General features: G+C 57.3%; 3 protein-coding genes across 3 annotated transcripts; 1 reads left to right on the top strand and 2 right to left on the bottom strand.

The window, feature by feature from the left end:
* Positions 1-23: 23 nt before the first annotated feature.
* VOLCADRAFT_87356 (uncharacterized protein) lies at positions 24-5,093 on the bottom strand (the record flags this gene model as incomplete). Its single annotated transcript, XM_002947041.1, has 9 exons — positions 24-217; positions 422-484; positions 962-1,256; positions 1,624-1,758; positions 2,100-2,282; positions 2,585-2,687; positions 3,237-3,322; positions 3,904-4,626; positions 5,046-5,093. 9 exons carry the CDS (start codon positions 5,091-5,093, stop codon positions 24-26), a joined length of 1,830 nt encoding a protein of 609 aa, XP_002947087.1.
* A 1,784-nt stretch (positions 5,094-6,877) lies between these two features.
* Positions 6,878-10,214, bottom strand: VOLCADRAFT_116322 (uncharacterized protein; the record flags this gene model as incomplete). Its single annotated transcript, XM_002947040.1, has 8 exons — positions 6,878-7,039; positions 7,295-7,387; positions 7,677-7,832; positions 8,053-8,169; positions 8,480-8,676; positions 9,113-9,173; positions 9,416-9,645; positions 10,010-10,214. The coding sequence occupies 8 exons, from the start codon at positions 10,212-10,214 to the stop codon at positions 6,878-6,880; spliced, it is 1,221 nt and encodes a 406-aa protein (XP_002947086.1).
* Positions 10,215-11,131: 917 nt separating this feature from the next.
* Positions 11,132-14,227, top strand: VOLCADRAFT_87354 (uncharacterized protein; the record flags this gene model as incomplete). The annotated part of the gene is made up of 4 exons (XM_002947172.1): positions 11,132-11,213; positions 11,472-12,655; positions 13,119-13,582; positions 13,807-14,227. The coding sequence occupies 4 exons, from the start codon at positions 11,132-11,134 to the stop codon at positions 14,225-14,227; spliced, it is 2,151 nt and encodes a 716-aa protein (XP_002947218.1).
* Positions 14,228-22,260: the final 8,033 nt, after the last annotated feature.

Below are 22,260 nucleotides of genomic sequence, written 5' to 3'. Positions count from 1 at the left end.
CGAGTGCCTACCGCTCGTCCCGGCTACCCGCCCCCCCCTGCGAGCTCCTGCGACCGGCCTCTCTTGCCCAGCTGGGCCCCATTCGCCGGCGGCGCGTACTCCTGAACGTACTGCTCGTCATCTTCGTCTGGTATGGAGGAAACCAGCGGCGCCAGGATGTCGGCGTCCAGCGGCACGTCCTCGTCCCGCCGCGCAGCCCAGGCAGTCAGGTAGGCATCTGCGCACGGCCAACATCACCACCATCAATGCATTATTGCCGGAGTTCAGCCATACATAGAGCATTCGGTTCAAAGCTTGGGGTGCTGCACGGGAGACACGTATTGAACGGCGCTCGCCAGCCGCAAATGCCGCTGGAACGTTTCCCACCATGCAATGGTTGGGGATTTTGACCACACCCCAGCGTAGCCCGCCCTGTTCTCACCTGCGCGGGCAAAGGCATCCAGCACCTCATCGCTGCGGAAGGTGCCCTCCGTAATGTTGCGGCCTGGGGACACGAGTGGGGAGTCCGGCGGGTCCCGGGGCGGGCGGCCGGGGCAGGGAGGGCAGGGATTGCGAGACAACGAGCAGTAACCCGGAGAGATGATACACACATACATACACATAAGCGAGCGGCTAGCCGGGGGAAAGAGGCGCGGAGTGCCCGTGTGTGACGTGCCCAGGGATAGGCCACGATCCCGGAGGGTTCAGGCTGAACACACGGGGCCTGCGTGTGTGGCAAGCCCTTGCTGCTGCAGAAAGCCGCAGCCAGCAGGTCTTGGAAGCCCAAGCACGTCTTCCCCAGCCCTTCCTCCAGCTCCGAAACCTAGTACTCTTCCCAGGTCGTACTCCTCCCATCCGTTCCCCTCTCCTTTCCTCTCCAACACCACCTCCGAATCCGAGCCTAATTAGGATCCGTTTGCTCTTCCCTTTAAACTCGCAGGTTCCCGCCAACTCCCCGACATGTGAGTCTCGAAACGCCTACCCGTGAGGGGGTCTATGGTGACGATACGGTCGGCGTGCTCTGCATTGCTGCATACCAGCTGTCCTCTGGGCACCAGGCCCCCATGTCCTACGGACACAGCCATGGTGGCCATGTCGAAGGAGCGGCCGTAGCGCCGCATCAGCGAATGCAGCAGCGCGCCCACGTCGGTGGGGTCAGAGCCGCGACGGGACTCCTCCTGCTCATCGGGGTGTGAGGGGTAAGAGAAGGACAAAAACGAAGACATGGAGCGGGAGTGGGAACTGGTACGGGGTCCGCGGGCGCGCCAGCCAGGCCCCTGTGACATGCGTTCAGTAGCTCGGTCGGTTGGTTGGTTGGTTGGTTGGTTAGTTGATCACTCACAGCGGTTCAAGGAGCAAACCATGAGTTTGAAAGCCAGGAGATAGGCTCATCCAATCCAACCGGGACGCGGCAGACCGACACCGAGCTCTAATCCAACCTTCTAAGAACGTAAGTGGCTCCTGTATCCAATGCCTTATCGCGTTGATGAATCTTGTGCACGAGCACAACCAACGCTGCTGGTACGGCACCACGTCCCCGCACTGCACCCGAGAAGCCCTTCCGAAAGATCAGCAGCACCGCGAACCTTAAATCGACTCCGCGCAGGCCCCCCTTCCCTTCCCCCCAGCACAGTGTCGCCACACCATCAGATGCGCCATGACCATGTACGTCAGTCCGTAGCTGCTAATTCCTCCCTTGGCCACCTCCGCCAGGTCCAGCTCCCGCATGTAGCTCTTGAGGACCAGAACCAGCGGCCGCAGAGCAGGAAACGAGGACACCTGGTGCGGAGGGGGCGAGGGGGGGGGGAAGTGCGTGTGTCTGCGCGTATGTGCGGATGCGACGGAGGAAACCACTATAAACTGCAGATGCACAGGCAGGAGCAATGGTGTTGAGCGAGGATGTGGAACTACGGACAGGTCGCCAAAACCAGCTTCCCCAGCACCACCACTGCCACCACCACCATAGCCCCAGCACCACCATGGTGCCGGCTGAGCCTCCGTTTCCCCCAGAACCCACGCCATCCATCCGGCAGCTCTATCGCAGCTGCTGGCCCCGCAAACCCGCAAACCCGTCTCCCGAATCCCCCATCTCCTCCTCCCCCCCTTCGCGTCTGCCTCACCTGCTGCCTGATGTACTCCGCTGCCTGCGGCCCGCTCAACCCCGCTATGGAGATATCCACAGAGACGCCCGCGGAGGTGGTGATCTTCAGGATGGGTACCCGGGCGTGACGTACGGCGATGAGCTTGGTCACCCGCAGCCTGGAGCGCAGGTGCGGCGTGAGCCGGTCCAAGAGGCGGGCGACCTGGGGGGCCCCAGCGGGTGACGCGTCGGTGAGCAGGGGTTTGGGTTAGGTGCTTGGGTTGAGACAGCGCGGCGGGGGGGGGAAATGAATACACGGTCGTGATGGTGCGGAGGGGAAACCGAAGGAAGGAGATGGGGGATGGAAGCGATAGCTGACCGGCGGTCCAGGTGCAGCGGCGCAGAGCAAGAGGGACGTAGCTCCGCAGCGTCATATCCTGGTTTTTCGGTTTTTCCCTTCCTCCCCCCACCCCCGGGCGGTTGTCGCTTCCCTGTCCTCCGTGTGTGCCTCCCCCTCACACGCACCCTGGGTCGCTCCCCCTTGCTATAGAAGCCCAGGGAGGAGGACGGCTCCGCAAGGCCCACTAGCACCACATCGATGTCGGAGGACTTGGTGCCCAGGCCGCACCTTGAGAGTAGAGCGGGGAGGGCAGTGGAGGGGGGGAAGACGAACCACGAGCGAGTGAAGCTGATGGCAAGGAAAGACTGATGCGCCAGAAGTAAAGCAGGCGTAACGAACCAGTCAGCGGTTGAGTCGGCAGTGGAGGGGCCGGAAGGGGCAGGGTGCGCGAGCAAGCAAAGCGAGTAAGCAAGCAAGCAAGCAGACGGGGTAGGCAGGTAGGCGGACAGGAAGGCAGACATTTTTCCGTGCATGGAAAAAACGCTGTTCCGTTGCTGACTTCCAAAAAATTCAAAAAAATGCATTCAAAAAAATGCATTCAAAAATTCAAAAATGCATTCAAAAAAATGCAAGCACATTGCAGCACCCAACCCGGCAAGCAATAAGGCAGCGCAGGTGCACGGGAGGGGAGATCCACACCGCAATAACACCATCGCAACAGCCATCACGTGAAGGCACCCATGTAGAAGAACACCTCAAATCACCCCACTCAACAATCAAGGCGATCAAGCCCCGCAAGCAACCTTTCCGCCCTGCTAAGTTTCCGTACTATCGTACATGTAGCTACCAAACGGCTCCACACGCATGACGCCCAGGTACTCTGGAAAGGCGGCCTGTGCTGCCTGCCGTACGAGCTGCAGTACCTGCGGAGCAGCACCGTACGGAAAGCGGGTCTGCGGAGGCCCTAAGATCCCAAGGCCCGCACACATACGCGCTGTTCATTAACGAGCCAGCGCCACGGCGGTGATGCCCCATAGGGTCTACACATGCGTCATCAATGCAGCGGACGATAACTCCAGGGCAGGATGGTGCGCGTGGAGAGCTCCAGGGAAGACAGCGTCTTCCTGGGCTCCTCCCGTGTGGACGGGGCCATGCAGTGCCGTGAATGGATGACCCCGATAACCCAACACCACATCCTCCCTCCTCGCGAGAGCACCCCCGCGTCATTTCCTGACGCGACCCGATGCAAGCGACGACAGTGGATTTAGCTGACATGTCTCCTGAGCGTTCAATTACCTGGAAGAGAACGCGGGACCGCGCAGAGGGAAGGAAACAGCCGAGCAACAAACATTCACCGACAATGAACGGCTGACCGACGAGCGAGCGGCAGCAGTGGGAACCTTTGGGCCCCCCTGCTTGAACACCAACTTCTGGTCCTCCCAACCGCGCCACAGGCGACTCCATCCCCTTTTCTCCATGATACCCCAAAACTCCGTGTCCTGACCTGTTCCTTGGCCCGGACCTCCTGGGCAGTGGGCGACAGCTGCACCACCAAGTCCTGAATATTACGGCCCAACACGGTGTAGATGTGGCGTTGCTGCGGCCGCGACCTGTTGTTGCCGCCGCCGGCGGCGGCTGCTGTGACCTGGTGAGCCGCAGCGATGCCTCCTCCCTCAGGTCCTCCCACATCGCGTTTGGCTGCGGTGTGCCTAGGAGAAAGAGCACGGTCGGCGACATTGTTGCCGCGGTTGCCTTGGGCCCCCGCGACTCCATTCCCTGCCGCGTTGTTGCTCGCAGGCTGTTGTTGCTGCTGCCGCTGCTGACTCGCATCGTAGTGTCCCCCGCGCCCAAAGCGTTGCTGTTGTCCTTGCTGCTGCTGCTGCTGCTGCTGCTGCTGTTGTTGGCCGTACTGACCGCCCCACCCTGCACTGGTCCTATCTGTGTAGCCGCGGTTCCTCCACCCGTCCCCGTTACGCCGCTCCTCCCAATCCCCGCCAGCCCCGCCGCCCGCTCTCCACTCCCCGGTTCCCTTTTGGAACTGCGGCCCTGGTGCGGAGGCATCGAAGCGACGCCGACTCAGTTCGTCATCATAGGCGCCCTTGGCGCCTCCCTTAGCTCCCGGCTGGCCGCCAGGAGCCTCCGTAAAATGCCGGCGGCGATGGTCATCCCGGCTGCCATCACCGCCCCCCCTGAAGTCATGTCCGCGGGATGACTCCTCGGACTGGCGCTGGGGGGACCAGCGGTGCCGGTATGTCTGGGGGTGGGGGGCTGGCGGCTGCGGGAAGCCGAGCTGCAAGCCATACTGCCCGTACTGGCTATGCATGGGTGGTTGACCAGGTCCCTGAAACTGCCCGGATTGGGGAACAGGTCCCACTCCCGGAACGTGCTGTCCAAAGGCCGGCCCCGGATGAAAACTTATGAATGCCGGGAACTGCAGGCCGCCTGAAGGTTAAGCGATTAGGAGGGCTTGGTTGGGTATCAAAGGACGAACAGAGGTGCAGTTGCGATGATTTAATGTGCGAGCTCTGGTGACGTGCCGGCTCCGTGGGTCATGATGTCTCCATCCTCAAAGCTGGGTCACGAGCATCCGTCGTCACAACAATCCTATTTATGATACCCAAGTTACCATTGGTAAAGTGGCCTCACCAAGCGGAAATGGTGAAGGGAAATCTCCGCCTTGTCCACCGTAAACATTTTGGTACATTTACACAATATGAAGATTATTAATGATTTATTAGCATACACGCTAATGCATCATATCTCCGTTATTTGTACAAAGCGTTAATTTCTGGGAAGGGTACATAAAATTGGTGTGGCCAATGCTGTCGGAAACGTTTCGCACTCCGACAAAGGATCGTGGAACTGCGCGCATAAGTCCCAGTAATAGTGGGAATATAGCCAAGCAAAGTATATTTGTATAGCCATGTGCGGCCCGCTGCTGTACAATTGAAGTCCTGGGGAAAGTCAGACCAATAGTGCCCTGCAGTGCGAACGTGCCGTTACATCCATAATAAAGAGGCAATAAGGTGCAAAAGATGCTTTCCGGCGTCCAAAAGGCACACCGCCCACGAAACCCCACCCCAACCCCACGCAAGCGGGTGCGGCGTTTGGTGCATCCTGTCCATCAGGGAGACGCCACGCTGCGATGTCATCCGCTCAAAGGACCCTCTGCTTACAACCAAAGCTCACCGATGGAGAATAGAAGATGAGAAAAGATGGTAAGTCTGAAGCCCACATGTTACAGAGTATAAGAGCACACAAGCATGAAAGGTAGAACTGACAAACAATACTCCCACCTAGTTCCGCCAATCACCTGTTTAATCCTGACGGTTGTGTGTCCGAATAGGGAACCCTAACCCAGAAGCTACCTCGTCAGCGGCTCCACGCCAGAAGCTCCACACAACAAATGGACGAGGCAACGTGCGCAGGAGACGTCCCAAACTTCCCCAAACCTCCCCCCAAGAGACCCGAAAGGATCAACGGCAGATATAACCGAGCGTGCAACCCCATGAACAGGCAGCAACCCCAGCCTGCAAGCCTTCAGGCTAACACACCTGACCTCGGGAGACACCCTTCCATGTTCACCAGCGACTTCGTGTCGCGGTCTGTGCGGACAACACAAGTCGAGGCCTATCGCAGTCGCAGCTAAGCACAGCTGCCGCATTCGGCCAACGGCTGCAAACACATATATAAGGTAAGGCAATAACGGACGAAGGCCAAGTCCCAACGGCCCTAGGGAGCCCGCCTTTCTTAACGTACACAACATGATATAAACATTAAAAGCCACCCTAAGTATTGACTGACCAAAGCTAACTAAATACTCGCAAACATCGACTGCCATGCAGCCACCAGAATCACTGCTGGCTTCCCAACCCAACCAGGAAAAGACAAGCAACACGTGAAGGAAGAAAAGTATAAGTCCAACGTGTAATTCGGCTAGTCGACAGCCAACGTGCCTGCTCCTGAGGCGTTGGCGGCACCCTGCTTCCTTGCACCCTTTCAATGGCATACCGTGCGAGGGGCGACCGCGAAGGCCCCAGTCCCGCATGTTCCCCAAATCAGTGTGAATACCTAAATCGTTCCTATAACAACATTTCCTCTTGATATCTGTTGGCAAGGCGAACGAAGGCCAACTTTCATCCCATAATCCCCTCGTTGTACATGCGGGAACTTCGAGTAACTCCGGAACATTCAGCCGGCACACATCCACACCCTAGCAGACCCCTGCTTGCCAAGGTGGCGCCACACACCATAACGCGTCAACAGAGCACTTGGACGACACGGACCCTCCGCGTCTCAACAACACCAACAAGCACCCCGCTGCTGCAACGACTCAAGGGTCGTCCTGCTTGCCCACCAGAAAAAGGCATCCCACAAACCTGCGCGCCTTTCCTACACCCTGTTATCGCTAATGCGGTCACTAACTCGTCTCATCGCTGCTCCTCCTCCTCCCTGCGGACCGGCCTACGGGAAGGTGGTCACCTCCTGCCCGCCTTGGAGGGACCCTCAGATGCCGGGGGCGCCGGTCCGTCATCATCCGTCGAGTCAGCAATCATGCCCTCCAGGTCCAGCTCTGCTTCATACAAGTTCCGGATCCGGAGCCGCTCCATGTCCTCAATGGTGGCACCAAAGATCTGCGGCTCCGATCCGAGAAATGTGCACAATGTAAGGCCGCGTTCAGTTAGTGCCGTAGGATAAGATTGATATCATTGTGCAGAGGAGTTCGGCCATCCTCTCCCCCCCAAGCTCATTGATTTTCAACAGCCAAATGAGATCCCCTACCTTCAAGCCTGGACTCCTAACTGAAGAAATCCTTATCACCTTCCCCCACCCACCCACCCACGTGCCTCCATGGCCCGCCACCCCTCCCCCACATCCCCGGCCCATCACCCTACCTTGCCAATGTCCGCCACGCTCCCCGCACCACTGCCCCCTGGCTCGTTGGCCGCAGGACCCACTAACCGATCGCACTCCGCCAGGTAGAGCACCTTCACGGGGGGGGGGGGGACCGGGGGGAACAAGACATGGGAAGAGGGGACAGCAAATCAAGAAATGGCCACAATCTGCTAGATAGGAGAAAGGTACTAGTAGGCGGGGTCTAAGAGGAAAGAGCAGCGGACGCAAGCACTGCGACGTCTTGCGATATGTATGGCCAAGGGAAGACGTGAGACTGGCAAACGAGCATGATGGGGTTACTTAAGGGACAAGCATCACCAACGCCATGCGTATGAGGGACGCCCTAACTTATGTATCCATACTGCGGGCAACGCCGCCTACCTTCCGGAAGAGTGACGTACACGTGGCCTTGCGCTGTGCACCCGACAGTGTAAGGCCCTCGGTGTTTAGCATCAGGGTGCCGTACTTGTCGTAAATGCGGGTCGCACGTTCCCGGAGCGCCTCACCGACATCCGCGTCGCTCAGCTCCAGCCCTACCTGGTAACGGAGTGCAAAGAAATCCCTCAGCATGACTCGAAGGGCTAAAGGCTAAGAGACGGGGTTTCAAGCGATGTCGGCACGCAGGAAAGCAACAGAGGACAGGAGAGACGGCTCGACCACCCGCGTAACACGAGCCGCAAGATAGCTAAGAACACAACGACACGGGGCCCCCGCTGCCACCATACATGCAGGCGCCCACTCTGTCTTCCCCTCTCACCTTCATGGCCACCAGGTCCTCCACCGCCCCCTGGTCGAATTTGCGTTCCCGCAACAAGTACCACAAGTACTTGCGGAAAACCTCAACGGCGCTGAAGCCCGAGGCACGTTGCAGCTTCTGAAGGGGCAAGGGGCCCAACGCGGCACACAAGCAGCAGAACCAGGACCAAAACCAGGTTAGAGAAGCAGGAACAGAAGATCGCAAAGGGCATGAGACGAAGGCGGCTGACGCGGTGGAGAGGTGCATGGGACAAGAGGGCTTGATGCCCAACTAACTGAGCGGCAGCACCTCCCCATCCGACCTGCTTAATTCTTGAGCATCGCTTATGCATCACGACCTGTGTGCGGTCCTTTCCAAGGCATCTTCCAAACTTCCCCAAACCCGCACCCCGCCCTCCTCAACCCCTCCTTGACCCAGGGACACGCACCCTGAGCACCCCCGGCGTGAGTCCCGCCCTGTTCCCGTTCAGAAGGTACTTGTTAAGACCCTCCACCAGGTCCCGGTTGCGATCGATCTGCCGCATGCGCTTGGCCTGAGCCGTGTTGGACTTCTGCCAAGCGCGGTAGGTAGCTAGCAGCAGAGTACCCAGGAAAGCGACCGCCAGGCCGCCAAGAATTAGCTTACCTGGGCAGGGGCAGTGGGGCGTGGAAAAGAGAACGGGCGCGGGGCCTGGGTCAGCGGAGGTGGGGTGGGTGTGTAGCTAGGAGGGCATAAGGGGGTAATTGTCTCCTAAGAAGCCCCCTCCGCCCTATGACTGCTCAGGGTTTGGGGCTCCTAACAGCACCAGTCCGTGCCACCATGGTAGGCCACAGCCCCTTCCAGCTCCATGTAGGGGGAATGCCAGTGGTCTATATCCTCGGCTTTGCCTGCGACACAACGTTCCCGGGTAATTCCCATTTCGAAACCGCCGACTATTGAAACCCCGAACTTCCATAGGTTGCATCTTGAACTTTTGCACCTGCCCACTTAGCCTATAACCCAGATCCAGGATCTCGACCCTCCCACCAGACACCGCCTCCTGGCCTGGCGCTCTTACAGTGCATCCTTAATCCGTACCCACCCGGCAAAGTAGTCGTCAGGTAAGTTTGTGAGCGCGAGGCGACCAGCCTGAAGGTGAGTGGCTGGGGAATGGACAAGGGCGGCACAGGGATTCGGGTGGACGCCAGACAAGTGCTTCGGACGCAACAAGCAAATTAGAGACTGGTATCATTTTCTCCATAAAGTGCTCCACAGAGTATGTACAATCACTTTATCAAGGTCAATGGCTGAAGCACCTAGTCCCAGCGTGTAGCAGCAGCAGTAACAGCAGCAGTAACAGCAGCAGATGCAAGAGCAGAACGAATTGCCAATAAAACCGCCGCACCTCAACGACCTGCTCCACAACCTCCTCCACTTCCTCCGAAACCATTTGTTGCTGCTGGCCGGCCGCAACCGTTGCCTCCGTCTCCCCAGGCATGGCCGCCGCCTGAGCCGTCACCTCGCCATCCGCAGCTCGAGGGGCCGCCTCCTCCGTGTTTCGCCTCGCTATCGTCTGCGGCTCTGTCTCTTCTGTAAGCTCTTCCCCCTCCTCCTCCTTGTCCCCTTGGCCCATTCCTGTATGAGCGGTATGGTGTGGGGGCCCCCATGGGGTGTAAGGTACGTAAGCAAACGCGAGGGGAGGAATGGAACCAATGGGTGGGGGACCTGGTTGACCCAGACCGTGGCCTGCGCTCCGCCGGTATAATGCGGATCCACTGCAAATTGGGTCCCCAGGATTTGTTAACCATTCCAAGCTGGGCTCGGTTCGCCAGGACAAACGTGATTCCGATTGGTCGCCAGTTCCATGTGTCTCCGAGGTTTTGTGTAGCTTTTTTGTCTACACGGTATAAATTCCAGCTCATTACACTGGTGCAAGGCTTCGGAGAGCTTAAACCATGATTAGGTTCCCCCTCATGGTTCGTCGTTTCCCCCTCCCCACCTGTCGCGGCCGCCGCCACGCAAACATGGTAACGAGGTGTGACCCTAGGATTCTTGGCGGCCACGACGCACAGGGTTGGGGCCAGAGCCGTGCGTCGCCGCTGTGGGGGAGCTGCGCAGAAGGGAGAACAGAATCCAGCGCCGAGTGACGAGAGGTTTCGGAGCAGTGAGGGGGGGGATATCAGGGGTAGCAGGCCATGAGACATTGGATGTGATCGTAATGGTTATCCGTATTAAACAGCGGGAGTTCTGCCTACTTGTTAAGCCTCATGCCTTCAGGCGCGCCGCCTCTACAATCCAAACCCATCAGCTCGGAGCCGCCCCTATTTCCCCATCAACAATTATATTGAGAAATTAAACGTATGGCTTGATCATACCTTGTTGTCCTCGTAGACTTGCCTTGCAACAAAGCAAGGGAAAATCTGCCTTGGGGGTATGCGCCCCTTGACATAATCCCCATGCACCCGATTTTCGAATGGTCAACATCTTACGGGGGTTTAAGAATTAATCCTTAGCAGTGAATTGCAAAATAGACCAACGTTAAGGCCTTCACACGTTAAGGAAATAAATAACGGAAAGGCCTGGACATCGATATAAGAGTGGTACAATTCAAAATGATAATTCAGTCGTATATGTAGCTGACTAGGTCGTACGTGTTCTGGCAGGTTGGAAAAAGGCAACCAAGTGAAATTTTCCGTAAAAGTTTGTGCAGGACAAGTTGTTTAGAGCTTTACTGCTTCTAATGCATTATTTTGTATATTAAGTAATCTAGAAAATGCCGTCGGCTGCATTGCACAAGCTTGCAAGCGGTATTTCGTCTGGGGGTTCTGGGGGCAATGACTATAGTCCGTCAAGTGGCAGTCGTGGTGGCGTTATTCGTGGGCTCTTTCAAAGCATTCGCGCTGGCCTTTCAACTGAGTCTGGCTCCCCTCGCAGCAGCCGCACAGGACTTACAGACGGACCGGGTACACCGCGAGGCAGTCCAGGCCCGCATAACCTAACATTAAATGCAGACAGCCTCCGCGCCGACTCAGACGATTCAGATGCTGAGGACTTGCGAGCGCGGAAGCTCTCATCCGGGCCCAGCGGGCTATCTTTCGTTTCATTGGCCCCGAGATTTCTTATGTCGAGTGAAACCGGACACATTGCGCTGCCATTGGAGGTGCCATTGGCTGCGAGCCGCAGTTACTCTGGGCGTCGCTCGGGTCAGGCAACTCCGCGCATGGCAAGTTCTGCCCGGCCATCCTTTGAATCCCCAAGAAGTGAAACGCCAGGCGCATCATCATTACAGAGGCCCTCCGATTCTCGTGCCGTTGTCTCCGGGCCAGCGCCTGTACTCGGTACAGCGGAAGTAGTACCATTGTTGCCGACTCCCCTCGTGGCCTCCTCAGCCGCGTCCACAGCCTCCCCTGCCACAGAATCGCGACCCCAGCCGCACAGTCCTCCTGCCGCCGCCGTCGCAGTCGCCGTAACCGACGTGGTTAAAGGCGCCATGCCTGACACTATCGAGTCGCTCAGCGGCAAAACAGCCTCTCCTGGCTTCTCCGAAACCCCACCGGACAGCCCCACAGCGAGGACAGCACCTCTGGTGCCCGCGCCAGCACCTGCCGCCGAGAAGCGGCCTGCGAAGCTTGCGTCGAAGCTCCGCTCATTCAAACCCTCGATCCGGCGACGAATCCTGGAGGCTACTGTCAGCACCGGCTCAGCAGCTGTGCCAGCTCCCGCGGTGCCGGCACAGACCCTAGGTGATAGCAGCTCCCCCCACGTAGCCGGGAGCGGGGGCGACAGCGATGGGACTGGCGGGGGACCCTCCACCAGTGGGAAAGCGCCCCAGGTGGAAGAAGCTTTTACCGACGCTCCGGCCGCCGCCCTAGAGGGCCAGCAGCCGATTATGGCCGATGCCTCATTGCATTCACCTTTTCAGGCGCCACAGCCGCAGCAAGAACAACTGCAGCAGTTGATGCAGTGCCGTTTTGCCTCCACAAGTGCGCTATCGGCCATGGCGGTGAGCAAGGCGGTTCACCGCCTGCAGCTGCGGCAGCAGCAGGAGAAGGCCGCTGCGCGATACGCGCGGACCGCGCCGCACATTCCCAATGTCAGTGGCTCCGGGCTCCATCACCAGTATGCCTCCCCGCCACCACATCAGCGTGAACCCGCGGCCGCTGCGTCGACGCAACGCGTGCTGTCTGTCGCTTCTGACGGCAGCAGCAGCAGCGGCTGTGGCGGCAGCGCAGCCGCCGTTGCCGTCGAGAGCAACGAGAGTGGCATGTACTTACCGTACGGCAGTTCAATGGGGGCGTTGCCACAGTCGCACCCGCCGCTGCAGCAGGGGTATTCGCCAGCGCGTCGTCTGGGTTTTGGCATGAACCAGTCGCGCTCCGCCAGCAGCAATTTCGCCTTCCAGAAGGCCCAGTACGACGGTCACCGTAATGCGCCTGCCGGCGCTGCTGACGGTGGCGACGCCGCGCCTGATTCCGGCAGGACGTCAACTGCCCAGGCGACCAACGCTGACTTCGATGAGTGGCTGGGTGCTGACGTTCCCGACATGTCTCGTGGCCGCCTGACCCGCGTTGTCCCAACAGATCTGGACCGCCGTAGCTCAATGTCGTACACGGAAGGTCACATCAGTGCGGCGGAGCGCCTGCAGGTGCGTGTCCTGTCGGCAAGGGGGTTTGGGGTCGCGTGGCAGCTCTGGCTGCGAGCCAGGCCAACAGTCCAGCCGAAAGGAGTAGACTGTGTGTGTATAGGGGTGATGCGGGCGGTGATGGTAAGTTGGCGGGCACGGTGATGGTGGCAGTGCATGTCCGCCAGGATGCGATCTTGTTTTTGTTGGGCCTGCTTTGCGGCTAGGGAGCTCGGGAAACCTGGCCACTGGTCCCAGACGGACCTCTTTGCCATCGTGCCTCTAGCGGTCTTCTCTGCGTACCTATCTGTTTCCCTCCCCTGGGTATTGTCTGCGCCTTCCTCTGTGCCGTCCTTCCTCCGCTGCCTTTCGCACATAATGTAGAACGCGCGGCTGCAACTGCCTTCCCTCGTCCGTCCAATGGTCATTCCCCCACTGCTCCCAATCCAATCCAATCCAATCCCATGCGCCACACATTGTCGATCAGGCGATGGTTAGCAGCGCCGCATCCGCGGGTGGGGACGAGGCTGCCTCCTACCTGCAGCAGCTCCTCATCCCGGACATGTCTTCAACCGCCTCCGTTGACCTCCACTACAGCAACAACAGCAACCCCGTCGCCAGCGTAGTCACGCTGGCGTACGGCAGCAGCAGCGGGCCTGCTGCAGCCTCGGCCATGGCCACGCCCGTCCCCGGCGCTGGCGGCCTCTGGGGCTTGCTCCAGAACAGCAACAGCCCGCTGGCATTCAGCGCCAGCGAGGATACGGGCGGGTTCCTGCGCACCTCCCCGGCCACGCCGACGGTGACCTCAAAAATTGCCGCAGCGGCGGCGGCCATGGGCTGTGGGAGCAGTGGCAGCGCCCATGTACGGCCCCTGTCAGCGCAAGGTCACTGGTTGAACGGCGACCGCGTGCCGCGCTCGTCCACGGGATGCGGTAGCGGACACTTGAGCAGGTGGGTGGGTGGCGGCCACACCTTGGAAAGGCGGTTACGTGGCCTGCATCATACTTGTTCGGCACATGGATATGCCGTGTGCCATATCCCCATGCGCTTTCTGTGATCGGCATGAGACGCCCCATACCATGGCCACATATAACTGAACTGCTCACCTCTTTCCCTAAGGCGAGGCAACTCCGCTGCAACTTCGTTGCCGTTACCGCGTCCACCACCAAACGCAGGCAAGGCTCCGTGACTTTCACCTCCCAGAGTGCTCATTTTGGTGCTGCCCCGTCGCACTCTAGCGTTGTCGTGGGCGGTGCCAACGGCAGTGTCACCAGCGGCAGCGGCACCTCCTTAATGCTGGAGCTGCCCACCAGCTCCTCCTGCCCTCATGTCAACAAGACAGCGACACAGCTCGTAGAGGAGCTCCGGGAGCTCCACGCAACGGCGGTTGCGGCGGAGCCGCAGCCGCCCACACCGCAGCAGCAGCAGCTGCTGCTGCGCGACGAGCTGACAGCGGCCTTGTGGCGGCTCCTCCGCGCCAAGGACTCGGAGGCGGTTAGCTACCTGCTGGCTGTGGACCCCGCGTCGAAGCCCAACCGTCTCATCGCGCCAATGCTCGCGGAGATGCGCAGCTGGGTGTACCTGAACATGTGGTGAAGGGCGCTGCAGCTTTGGGGGGGGGCAGCTGGGGAACCAGTCCGCGGACGAGCTCTCGCGGACGAGCCACAGGCGCTGGCGGGGTGGCTGGCCAGGTCTTTTACCACGGCAAGGAGCGTCCCGTTGAGCTAAGACAAGGATTAGAATGTGTCTGTGTGCACGCGTGGCTTCCAGTCGCTCAGCTTTGGGCATGCATGGAGATATGCAGGGGTATGGCCCTGTCGAAACTGCAGCAGCAGCAGCAGCGCTGGTATCGGCGGCGGCAGCACGGGTGGTAATGGCAGTAATGGCGATAGTGGCGGCAGGTGGTGCCTTTTCTTAATGTTGCATGGCGAGAGCATCTGACCCATCTGGCTGTCTGAACAGCCGTGCGTCTGTCCGGCTGCCGGTTCCTCGCCAACTTAAGCCAGCAAGTAATAACCCCGCGATGTTTATGGTCCTACGTGGTATTGCATCATTCATGATTGATTGGCCCAAGAGCTCCGATGAGGGCCTGCAAGGCGACGGGTGCCGCAGGGTGGTGTTGGGAGCTGCGAGGGCTCTTTTGCCCGGCGGGGTCGGGGACCCTGAGAGAGCGAGTATGTATATCTGTATCGTGTGTGTTCGTGGTTTGGGGAACCCAGGGGAATAAGATTATGTCGCGTTTTCACACGGCTGCACCGGAGGGCAATCCAGGGTAGCGGTTGGATGGAGCGCCCATCATCGCAGCTGCTGGGGGATGGACTGCGGCTGCGGCCGCCATCGTCATCTCGATCCCTTTCCTGATGTGGGACGATAATTCAGGCAGCTTTTCGTTTGGTGGGCTCTGCAAGTGATGCGAGGTCTGTGGGTGTACATACATACATGCACACACACCATGAAGCGGCGTCTGGCATCTGCTATTCGCACACACATATGTGTCTCCAGCACTTCCTTCTCGCTGCTCAGTTAATAAACGCAGTGCATATAGACGCTAACGGTATAGGGTCCAAAGGAAACGCGCATCGAGGGGTTGTTGCGTCTTTTGAGGATTGTTGCTGGTGAGGATTTGGCAGCTACGAGGCTAAAAGAATTGCATAGCCGAATGCGCGATTATAAAGCTGGCGGAGGTTCAAGATATCCGTGCTGCGCGGAGGAGCCTTCCCGCGGTTGTGTAGTACCTAGCAGACCGCAAAGAATGCATTCGCAACCCCTAGTAACATCGTCTGGAATTCAGAGAAATTCTAGAAGTGACTCGAAGCATTGCAAAACGTTTCACTCGCTTGGAAGGCAAGCAGGCTTGCTCTTTAAGACAGGTCTTTATTAAAGCTTTGTGGAGATATCCTGTGTCGACGTGGTTGGGGTTGCTGGTGGTTGTGGCTGTTAGTGGTGTAGAGTGCCGGTGGTTGAGGGTATTAGTGGCGGTTGCTGTGGGCCCCACAGGGTGCCGTGTGGGGGGTTTCACGTGCTTGTGTGTTTTGGTTGTGCGATTTGTTTGATTGTGGTGACCGCTCACGCACCGGCATGGGGCTCGTGTATCGGCCGTTGGTGAGTCAACCGCCAAAACTAAATAAGTGGTTAGCATTTGGTGATCTGCGCGATTTCCTCAATGCCTGAAGCTTTTTATTGTTATAGTGTGCCTGTGCCTTCTACGAGGTGCGTGTGTTTGGCCTTGGAACGCCGGATTGGGTTGGAGGGAGGCTCGACGAGACGGAGTAGCGGTGTGACGTCGAGCTCCCAGGACACACGACTCGCCGGCCGGTTTAAATTTGGAACAGGTACGTCAGGACAGGACCAGAAACCAGACAGGACCAGAAAAGCGACCTTAGCAAATACCAAACTCGACGCTGAAGCATCCGCCTTTGTAGCACTACCTTTATCAGTTATTATCTATTTCCAACTTGGGGTGGGGTACGGGCGGTGATTTGGGACTGTGTGAGCGCTGCCCTGCGCTGGGGAGCAGCTCGTCGGCCCCGTCCCACGGGCAGTACGACGGCGTCCTTCGGCGGGTTGGAAACCGTTGTACGGATTGCTTCCCTGACCATGTTATGTCTGTGTCGGGATTCCGCATTAGTTATGTAATGTAATGTAATGTAATGTAATGTTACAGAGTGGGAGGCTTCTGGGCCGCTTTATCACATTGTCAGTTCTAGATCATTTATCACCTTATAGCACCATCCACCACTACCACACTGTACTTCGCCATACGAACTGTTAGTCCAAGGCGGCGGATCCAGCCTTCAGGGACCCCTCCTCATCCATTCACCCGAACACCCGAAGAGACGGAGGGTTCGGCAATCGCCACCAATCTAGCGTGCGAATCTGGTCCATCAACTGTGACCTCAACTCCACATCTCAGCAGCTAGCCATAATCTCGCGCTCCCGACTAATTCGGGGGTCTCCCCAGGAATCGAACCCAGGACCTTAAACTGCTAATTGCAGTAGTGTCAACCCAGACCAGCATTAGTTATATCCTGGCGATACTTCAAAAACGCAACACCTACATACGCGGGCGTCAACCTGCTGCAATTGCTTTCGTGCAGCGCCTGCTGGTTCCATTCCCGTGTCAGGCGGCGGAAGAGAAACTGTACTTTTTTAAAAGTAATTAGTATGGAATTATGGAGTGACGAAGAGTCGGTAAGGTTTGTGGCAGTTTCATGATTGTTTGGGTGTTGGGGGTTGCTTCGGCGGTGGCTGATGCTTGCTTCTTGTTGTTGGCGCAAGAGGGCGCAGAGATCGCTATCGCGGGGTTGAGCGCGATCACATACCACCAGGCTGGAAGGAAGGTTGGTTTGCGATTTGTGAGGCGGCGGCCTCCCCTGCCCAGTTCTGCGGCTCCCTGCCTGCGGCTTGCGATTTCCAAGGAGCTGCGTGACCTGATTCATGCGCTGCACAAGCAGATTCATTTGAGCTGGACTCAATCCTATCCGGGGTTTGCTCAGAGCCCGGACTCGCGAGCAGGGGACGTCCCTTAGCGGCGGGGGTGCAGCTCCAGCTGCCCACTTCTGTACGATGCTCGCCGTTTACCACATGTACGGTGCCATATATGTACGGCATTTCAAATGCTGGGAGAAGCTTACTTGCTTCCTGTAGTTCCATGTTGGTCGCAATAAAGAGCTTTGTCAGTGTGTTTTAACTGTTCAGGGGTTTGGCCTAATGATGGTGATAATGTTGGTACCAAGTGTCAGCGTTCAGCACCGGGCACACTCTTGAGGCTTGGCGATGCTGCTGGCTAAGGCTGCGATGGAGATGAGGTGGTGCGGATGTCAGGGCGGGGCAGATTTTGGAATGGTAATGGTGGTAATGGTGGTGTCCGTGACTCTTGACGGCCATGGCGGATAGAGCCGCCTGTTCGGACTGTCCTGCAGCGCCGTATGGGGCGTCGGCGCAACCCATGTATGCCTGATGCCGGGTCATCTGCGGGGTTCGGGATGAGGGAGGCGCACTGGGACTGGCGAGCATGCCTTCGTGACTTTGCGCTAGAATTCCTGCGCAGGAGACGGTGACAAGGCGTACGGTAGGGTGCGTGTCTCAAATGCGGGCGCGCAATGTCGTAATCCTTGCCTGACGAGCGCGTGTGCTTCGAAATCGGAAATCTGATATGGTCTTTGTGGACCCACTTGCTTTTTTATTTCTTCTTTTTCCAGTCGTTGTGTGCTGCCCATGGCTCATGGCTGCTAGGAATCACGCAGGTATGGAAATCCCCGTTTGCTGTGAGCGCCTTTGTGCATATTCGGTCCTTGGACTTGTCCGTGCCGAGATGCGGTTTTGCATGCGGGTATGTGTGTATTGCGTCCGTGTGCGCGAGTGCGCCTGTAGTCCCCATGTTGTCGTCTTTCGCAAGGCGCAACGGTCTTTGATATTATAAAAATGCGCAATTTTATGTCGTACGTCATCTCATCGCATTCGCGTGTGGTGCTGCACACCCTAGCGACATTCTCCTTGCCAGTTCCCAGGAGACTAAACAGCTGTCGATGTCTTTTTGTACAGTCAGGCGACTGTCGGCGCCTTTGCGGCCAATATGAATTGGAAATAAGATTGGTTGTAATCCGCCGCAGCGGGCCCAGCGCAGGCCAAGCCACTGCACGACCCGTCATGAGATGCCGCTGCCCTTGGTTGGCACGGTCAGGCACGCCGGCCTCCTTCGGGACCCTCTCCTCACACTTCCCTCACGGCGACATCCTGAAGCACTGTTGCCGTGCCATCTGGTTGCGTAAATATCACTACCGGGCCCTGGGTAGCATTTAGAGGTCCATGGCTCGCGGCCGGAAGGCTCAGGTTTGTGTGGGAGGTTGTATTGTATAAATTACAAAGCGAAGTAAATTAAGGAGATGCAATTAATGGCTGGTATGTACGTGGGGGTTACAGTTGACTGTGTACGGGCGACTTGCCTGCCTGGCAAGACAGCAGGTCTGTCGGCAGCCTTGCCTCTTGCGCTCATGCAGGAGCCTTGCGGCTCTCTACCCCGAACACGAGGGGTTGGGACACGCATGGAGGAAGGAAGGGGGGCCACCGGCAGCAGCATCGTTCGGATGGCGCGGACAGCTCTGTGCAGGTACCACCGCCCAGAGGGAGCGGCCGGTTGCTTTGTCTAATATTAATCATGATTAAGGCGCGGTGCGACCGTGGGTTGTTACCGCACAGTAATGGCATGTTTGTTTGGCATGTAGGAGAGGAGAGGGCTGCTGTTGCTCGACTTGCATTGCCGTGTGTCTACTGCAGCGATTGCCGATATTTAGAGGTGTAAAGCACAGTTGGCTCGGCGCCTCAAGGGTGGGAATCGCACCCGTGGTGAAAGCATAGTAGAAATACTGAGTACTTGGGCGTCACGGTCGGCATTGAATCTGTTGTGGCGGCGCAAACAGCGTCAAATGAAAGGGCGGCTTTTGTGCCCGGCATAAGGGTTGTCTATCGTTATGGTTGCCTTCAAGTTTAACAAGGGCCTGAATATCAGCCCTCGGAAATTTGTCCTGACGCTGCTTTTCCTAGCGGCTACATCCGTGGCCTGAGCCGCCGCATTGTTTGCCTCAATCACAATTGTCCTGCTTGCTTGGCCAGGGCTTTGTGTCACCTTGCTAAAAAGAAACTACACTCATGTCATGACCATGACATCGGAGTACTTGATAGTTCAGCCATTCTTGGTGGGTTATAACTGTTTGCGGCGTTACAACGCTGTTTACGTATGTGCACTGCCATCCAATTGGGGCAGCATGTAACGGGTAGTAACCAGGCTCCCAGAGCCATATAGCTCCTGGCCTGTGCTTGAATTTAGCAAGCTCTTTGGTGGCCCCCCCTGCAACATCTTCATTGCCATTCATTGCCGCTTCCGCCGGGTTTACACACTTCCCGTATCTATATAGGCTTAGGCGTCTCTCAATGCCGTGCCAGCTTTCCCATTGTGATAGGCTGAACTTTGTGGAGTAGGTTTATGCCAGTTCGCTCATGGATATGGGACGATTCGCCTTGGTTTGGGTATTGGCACTGCCCGCCTTGTTTCGCACTGTTCGGGCTAGTTGGAATAGTGGGTAAAGCGATTTTCATTGGTGGGGTAAGCTGCATACAAAACTCTTGCTTCTTGACGCCAACGCGTGTGCAGGATCAGTTGTGTGTTCAGATATGGCTGCGAAACTGCAAGCTAAGATGGCTGAAGACGCCTAGGGAGAAGATTGTGTTGTCCGAAATCCGGACGCGTCCTTTCTTCCCTTCACGGGATCCTCCAGGGTGGGCTGGTCTGCTGCGTGCCATGCATGAATCCGGTCCCAATCGATTACTATCCGGGATGTAATTCTTGCGAGAGCGCGCCCAGAGGGGAATCTGCTCGTTTTCTTTTGCGGGGAAATCTTATCCCCGATCCCCTGCCAGCTACCTGCGGTTCCATGGCCGGTTTCCATTTGTGTCCGTGGTTCGTGTTCCTTAGGGTCGGTGGTGTGGTCTGGTGTATCTGTGGTGTCATCGCATTGCCGCGTTGCTCTCTGGTGGGGGAGTCCAACACGTCAGGAAGCGCCGCACGGTTGGCAAGGTACCCTTGCCTCGCTCCCTTGTGCTATACAACCAGAAATCCTTCCTGTCAAATAACAGCAAATTTGTGCCTTCGGGATGACTTCACCGGTTTGTTTGTCTAGGGCATATGGAACTAGGTCATGCGGGACTATCAATAAAAGTAATTATGTGACATGAGTGGAATAAATTCTCTTGACTTTTTTTTTGATAGCACGAAAGAAATGTTACGGCCGGCTATCATGATTTAGTTGGATGTCCTCATCATCATCATGGGATCCATGCTGGCTTAGGCGCCTCGAAATACAGACGCCTCGCGCTCACGAAGCCGGTTTTGCAACCGGTCCCGCGTGTTATTTTTATATGGAGCCGCGGACGTGCATGTGCGTGCACGTGGCTCTGATTATTCACACAGTCCCCTCATGCAACCCAGTACGGAATCTGCATGCAAGTAAACCTGTTGCAGGCAATATATGTAAGATGTTGGGGGCCTTTCTTGCCCCGGGTGTCCCGATGGTGCCTCGGAGGGGCAACAATAACTTCAACCACTTTCCTCCAGAGCCTGTCCTGCACTCGACACTCCTGTCCGGCAGGGCCCAACCGTAACACGAAAACAGGTCCTGCGGTCATGCAAAAATGATGTCACCAAACTTCGCCCAAACGGTTGCTTTGAAGGAGTCCTTGGACTGCGGGTAATGATTAAAGCAGCAGACCATCAATGGGCTTTACTAATGAGCGTTCGCATGGAGGCACGAGGCACGCTTCTGCACATCGCGTACGGAAATCCAGCAAAGAGGGGGGTTTGAGTAGGTTACATGTTGGATGCATTCAGCCTCCATCTTGGATCCTATTCCCGCGAATCCGAAAGGAACGTCGTTGTACAAATTTTGATGGATGTGGGTTAGAGCGCGCCCTAAGTTCATACGGCGCTGTCGAGCCAGAACACACGTGGACCGCAAGGAACCAGAGATCTAGCGGGAAAAATCCACGTTTAAGCCTACAGAGGGTAGCGTGATCGGCAGACCTCGGATAAAACAAAACACGAACACAGACAATCATCTACGAGTTCTCTACGAAACACGACGGACGATCGACGACGAGCGGCCCTGCCCTCCTCGCTTGGGGGATCGGCTAGAGAGATGACATCTTTGGAAAAACCCATGTTCGGGTCGACATGTTTGAAGTCAACAGCCGTGGTCATTTTTCCGTTGTCCGTGAACCTGGCGGTCTCCAAATAATTGAGCATCATCCGCGCCTGCGTTCGCCCCTCCGGCCTTCCGTAACACCTTTTCGGCAGCAATGTGTACTTCCAGGAGGAGCTGTGTGCAGCAATGTTCGGGGAAATATCCAGCCAGAAGTTTCTGGGCATGCCGAGCTCGGCGCGGATGTAAATGGTGCGGAGATTTCGGTGCATGTAGCTTGTCGGGACAGGAGCTGACTGAGTGCATGGGTCTCGCTATAGGGGTTTGCCAGCGTGCGTACATGGCGGAGACTGTTTGGAAGGAATGGTTCTCGAGCCTCCACGCACGCCGGTCCCGAACAGCTCGCGCAACAGACAGAAACGCCTGTTCCCCCGACCCTCCTTTGCTGTGTTTGTCCTCTGCTTCCCACTACCTATGTCTTGCACGCTCATGACCGTTGTGACACGACGCATATACGGGCGCTGTGCATACTGCGCACTCCCTTCTCTCATCTTGAGTTTGCAGTTCTCGCATGCAGCTTCTGGCACCGGTAATAAGGATCGCTGGGGAGGAAAACAGCACACTCAGGCACCCCGCTGGGCCTGAAAGCCACTTCGCACGATACCGGGCACCGGAAGCCGACTATGTATGTGGTTGTGCAAAAGTTGCAAAACTTCAGCTCAAACCTTGAAACGTGAGTAGAAGTTGGCGAATGGAAGCCCTTGACAATCGAACTTGTCTGAGGTACTCCGACAAGCGTGTGAACTTACAAACGAATGCTTTCTGACCATGTGTGCACAAAACGAACTTGACGACGCTACTCAATTTGGAGCTTTACTAGACGTTGTACGCCCAGTCAACGGGTCAACGCGGTTCTCGTCCATAGTAATTGTAATG

The sequence above is a fragment of the Volvox carteri genome (assembly GCF_000143455.1).
Source record: "Volvox carteri f. nagariensis unplaced genomic scaffold VOLCAscaffold_5, whole genome shotgun sequence".
In the NCBI taxonomy this organism is placed as follows: domain Eukaryota; kingdom Viridiplantae; phylum Chlorophyta; class Chlorophyceae; order Chlamydomonadales; family Volvocaceae; genus Volvox; species Volvox carteri.
The sequence above is the reverse complement of the archived record's forward strand: the minus strand, read 5'-3'. Positions and strand labels throughout refer to the sequence as shown.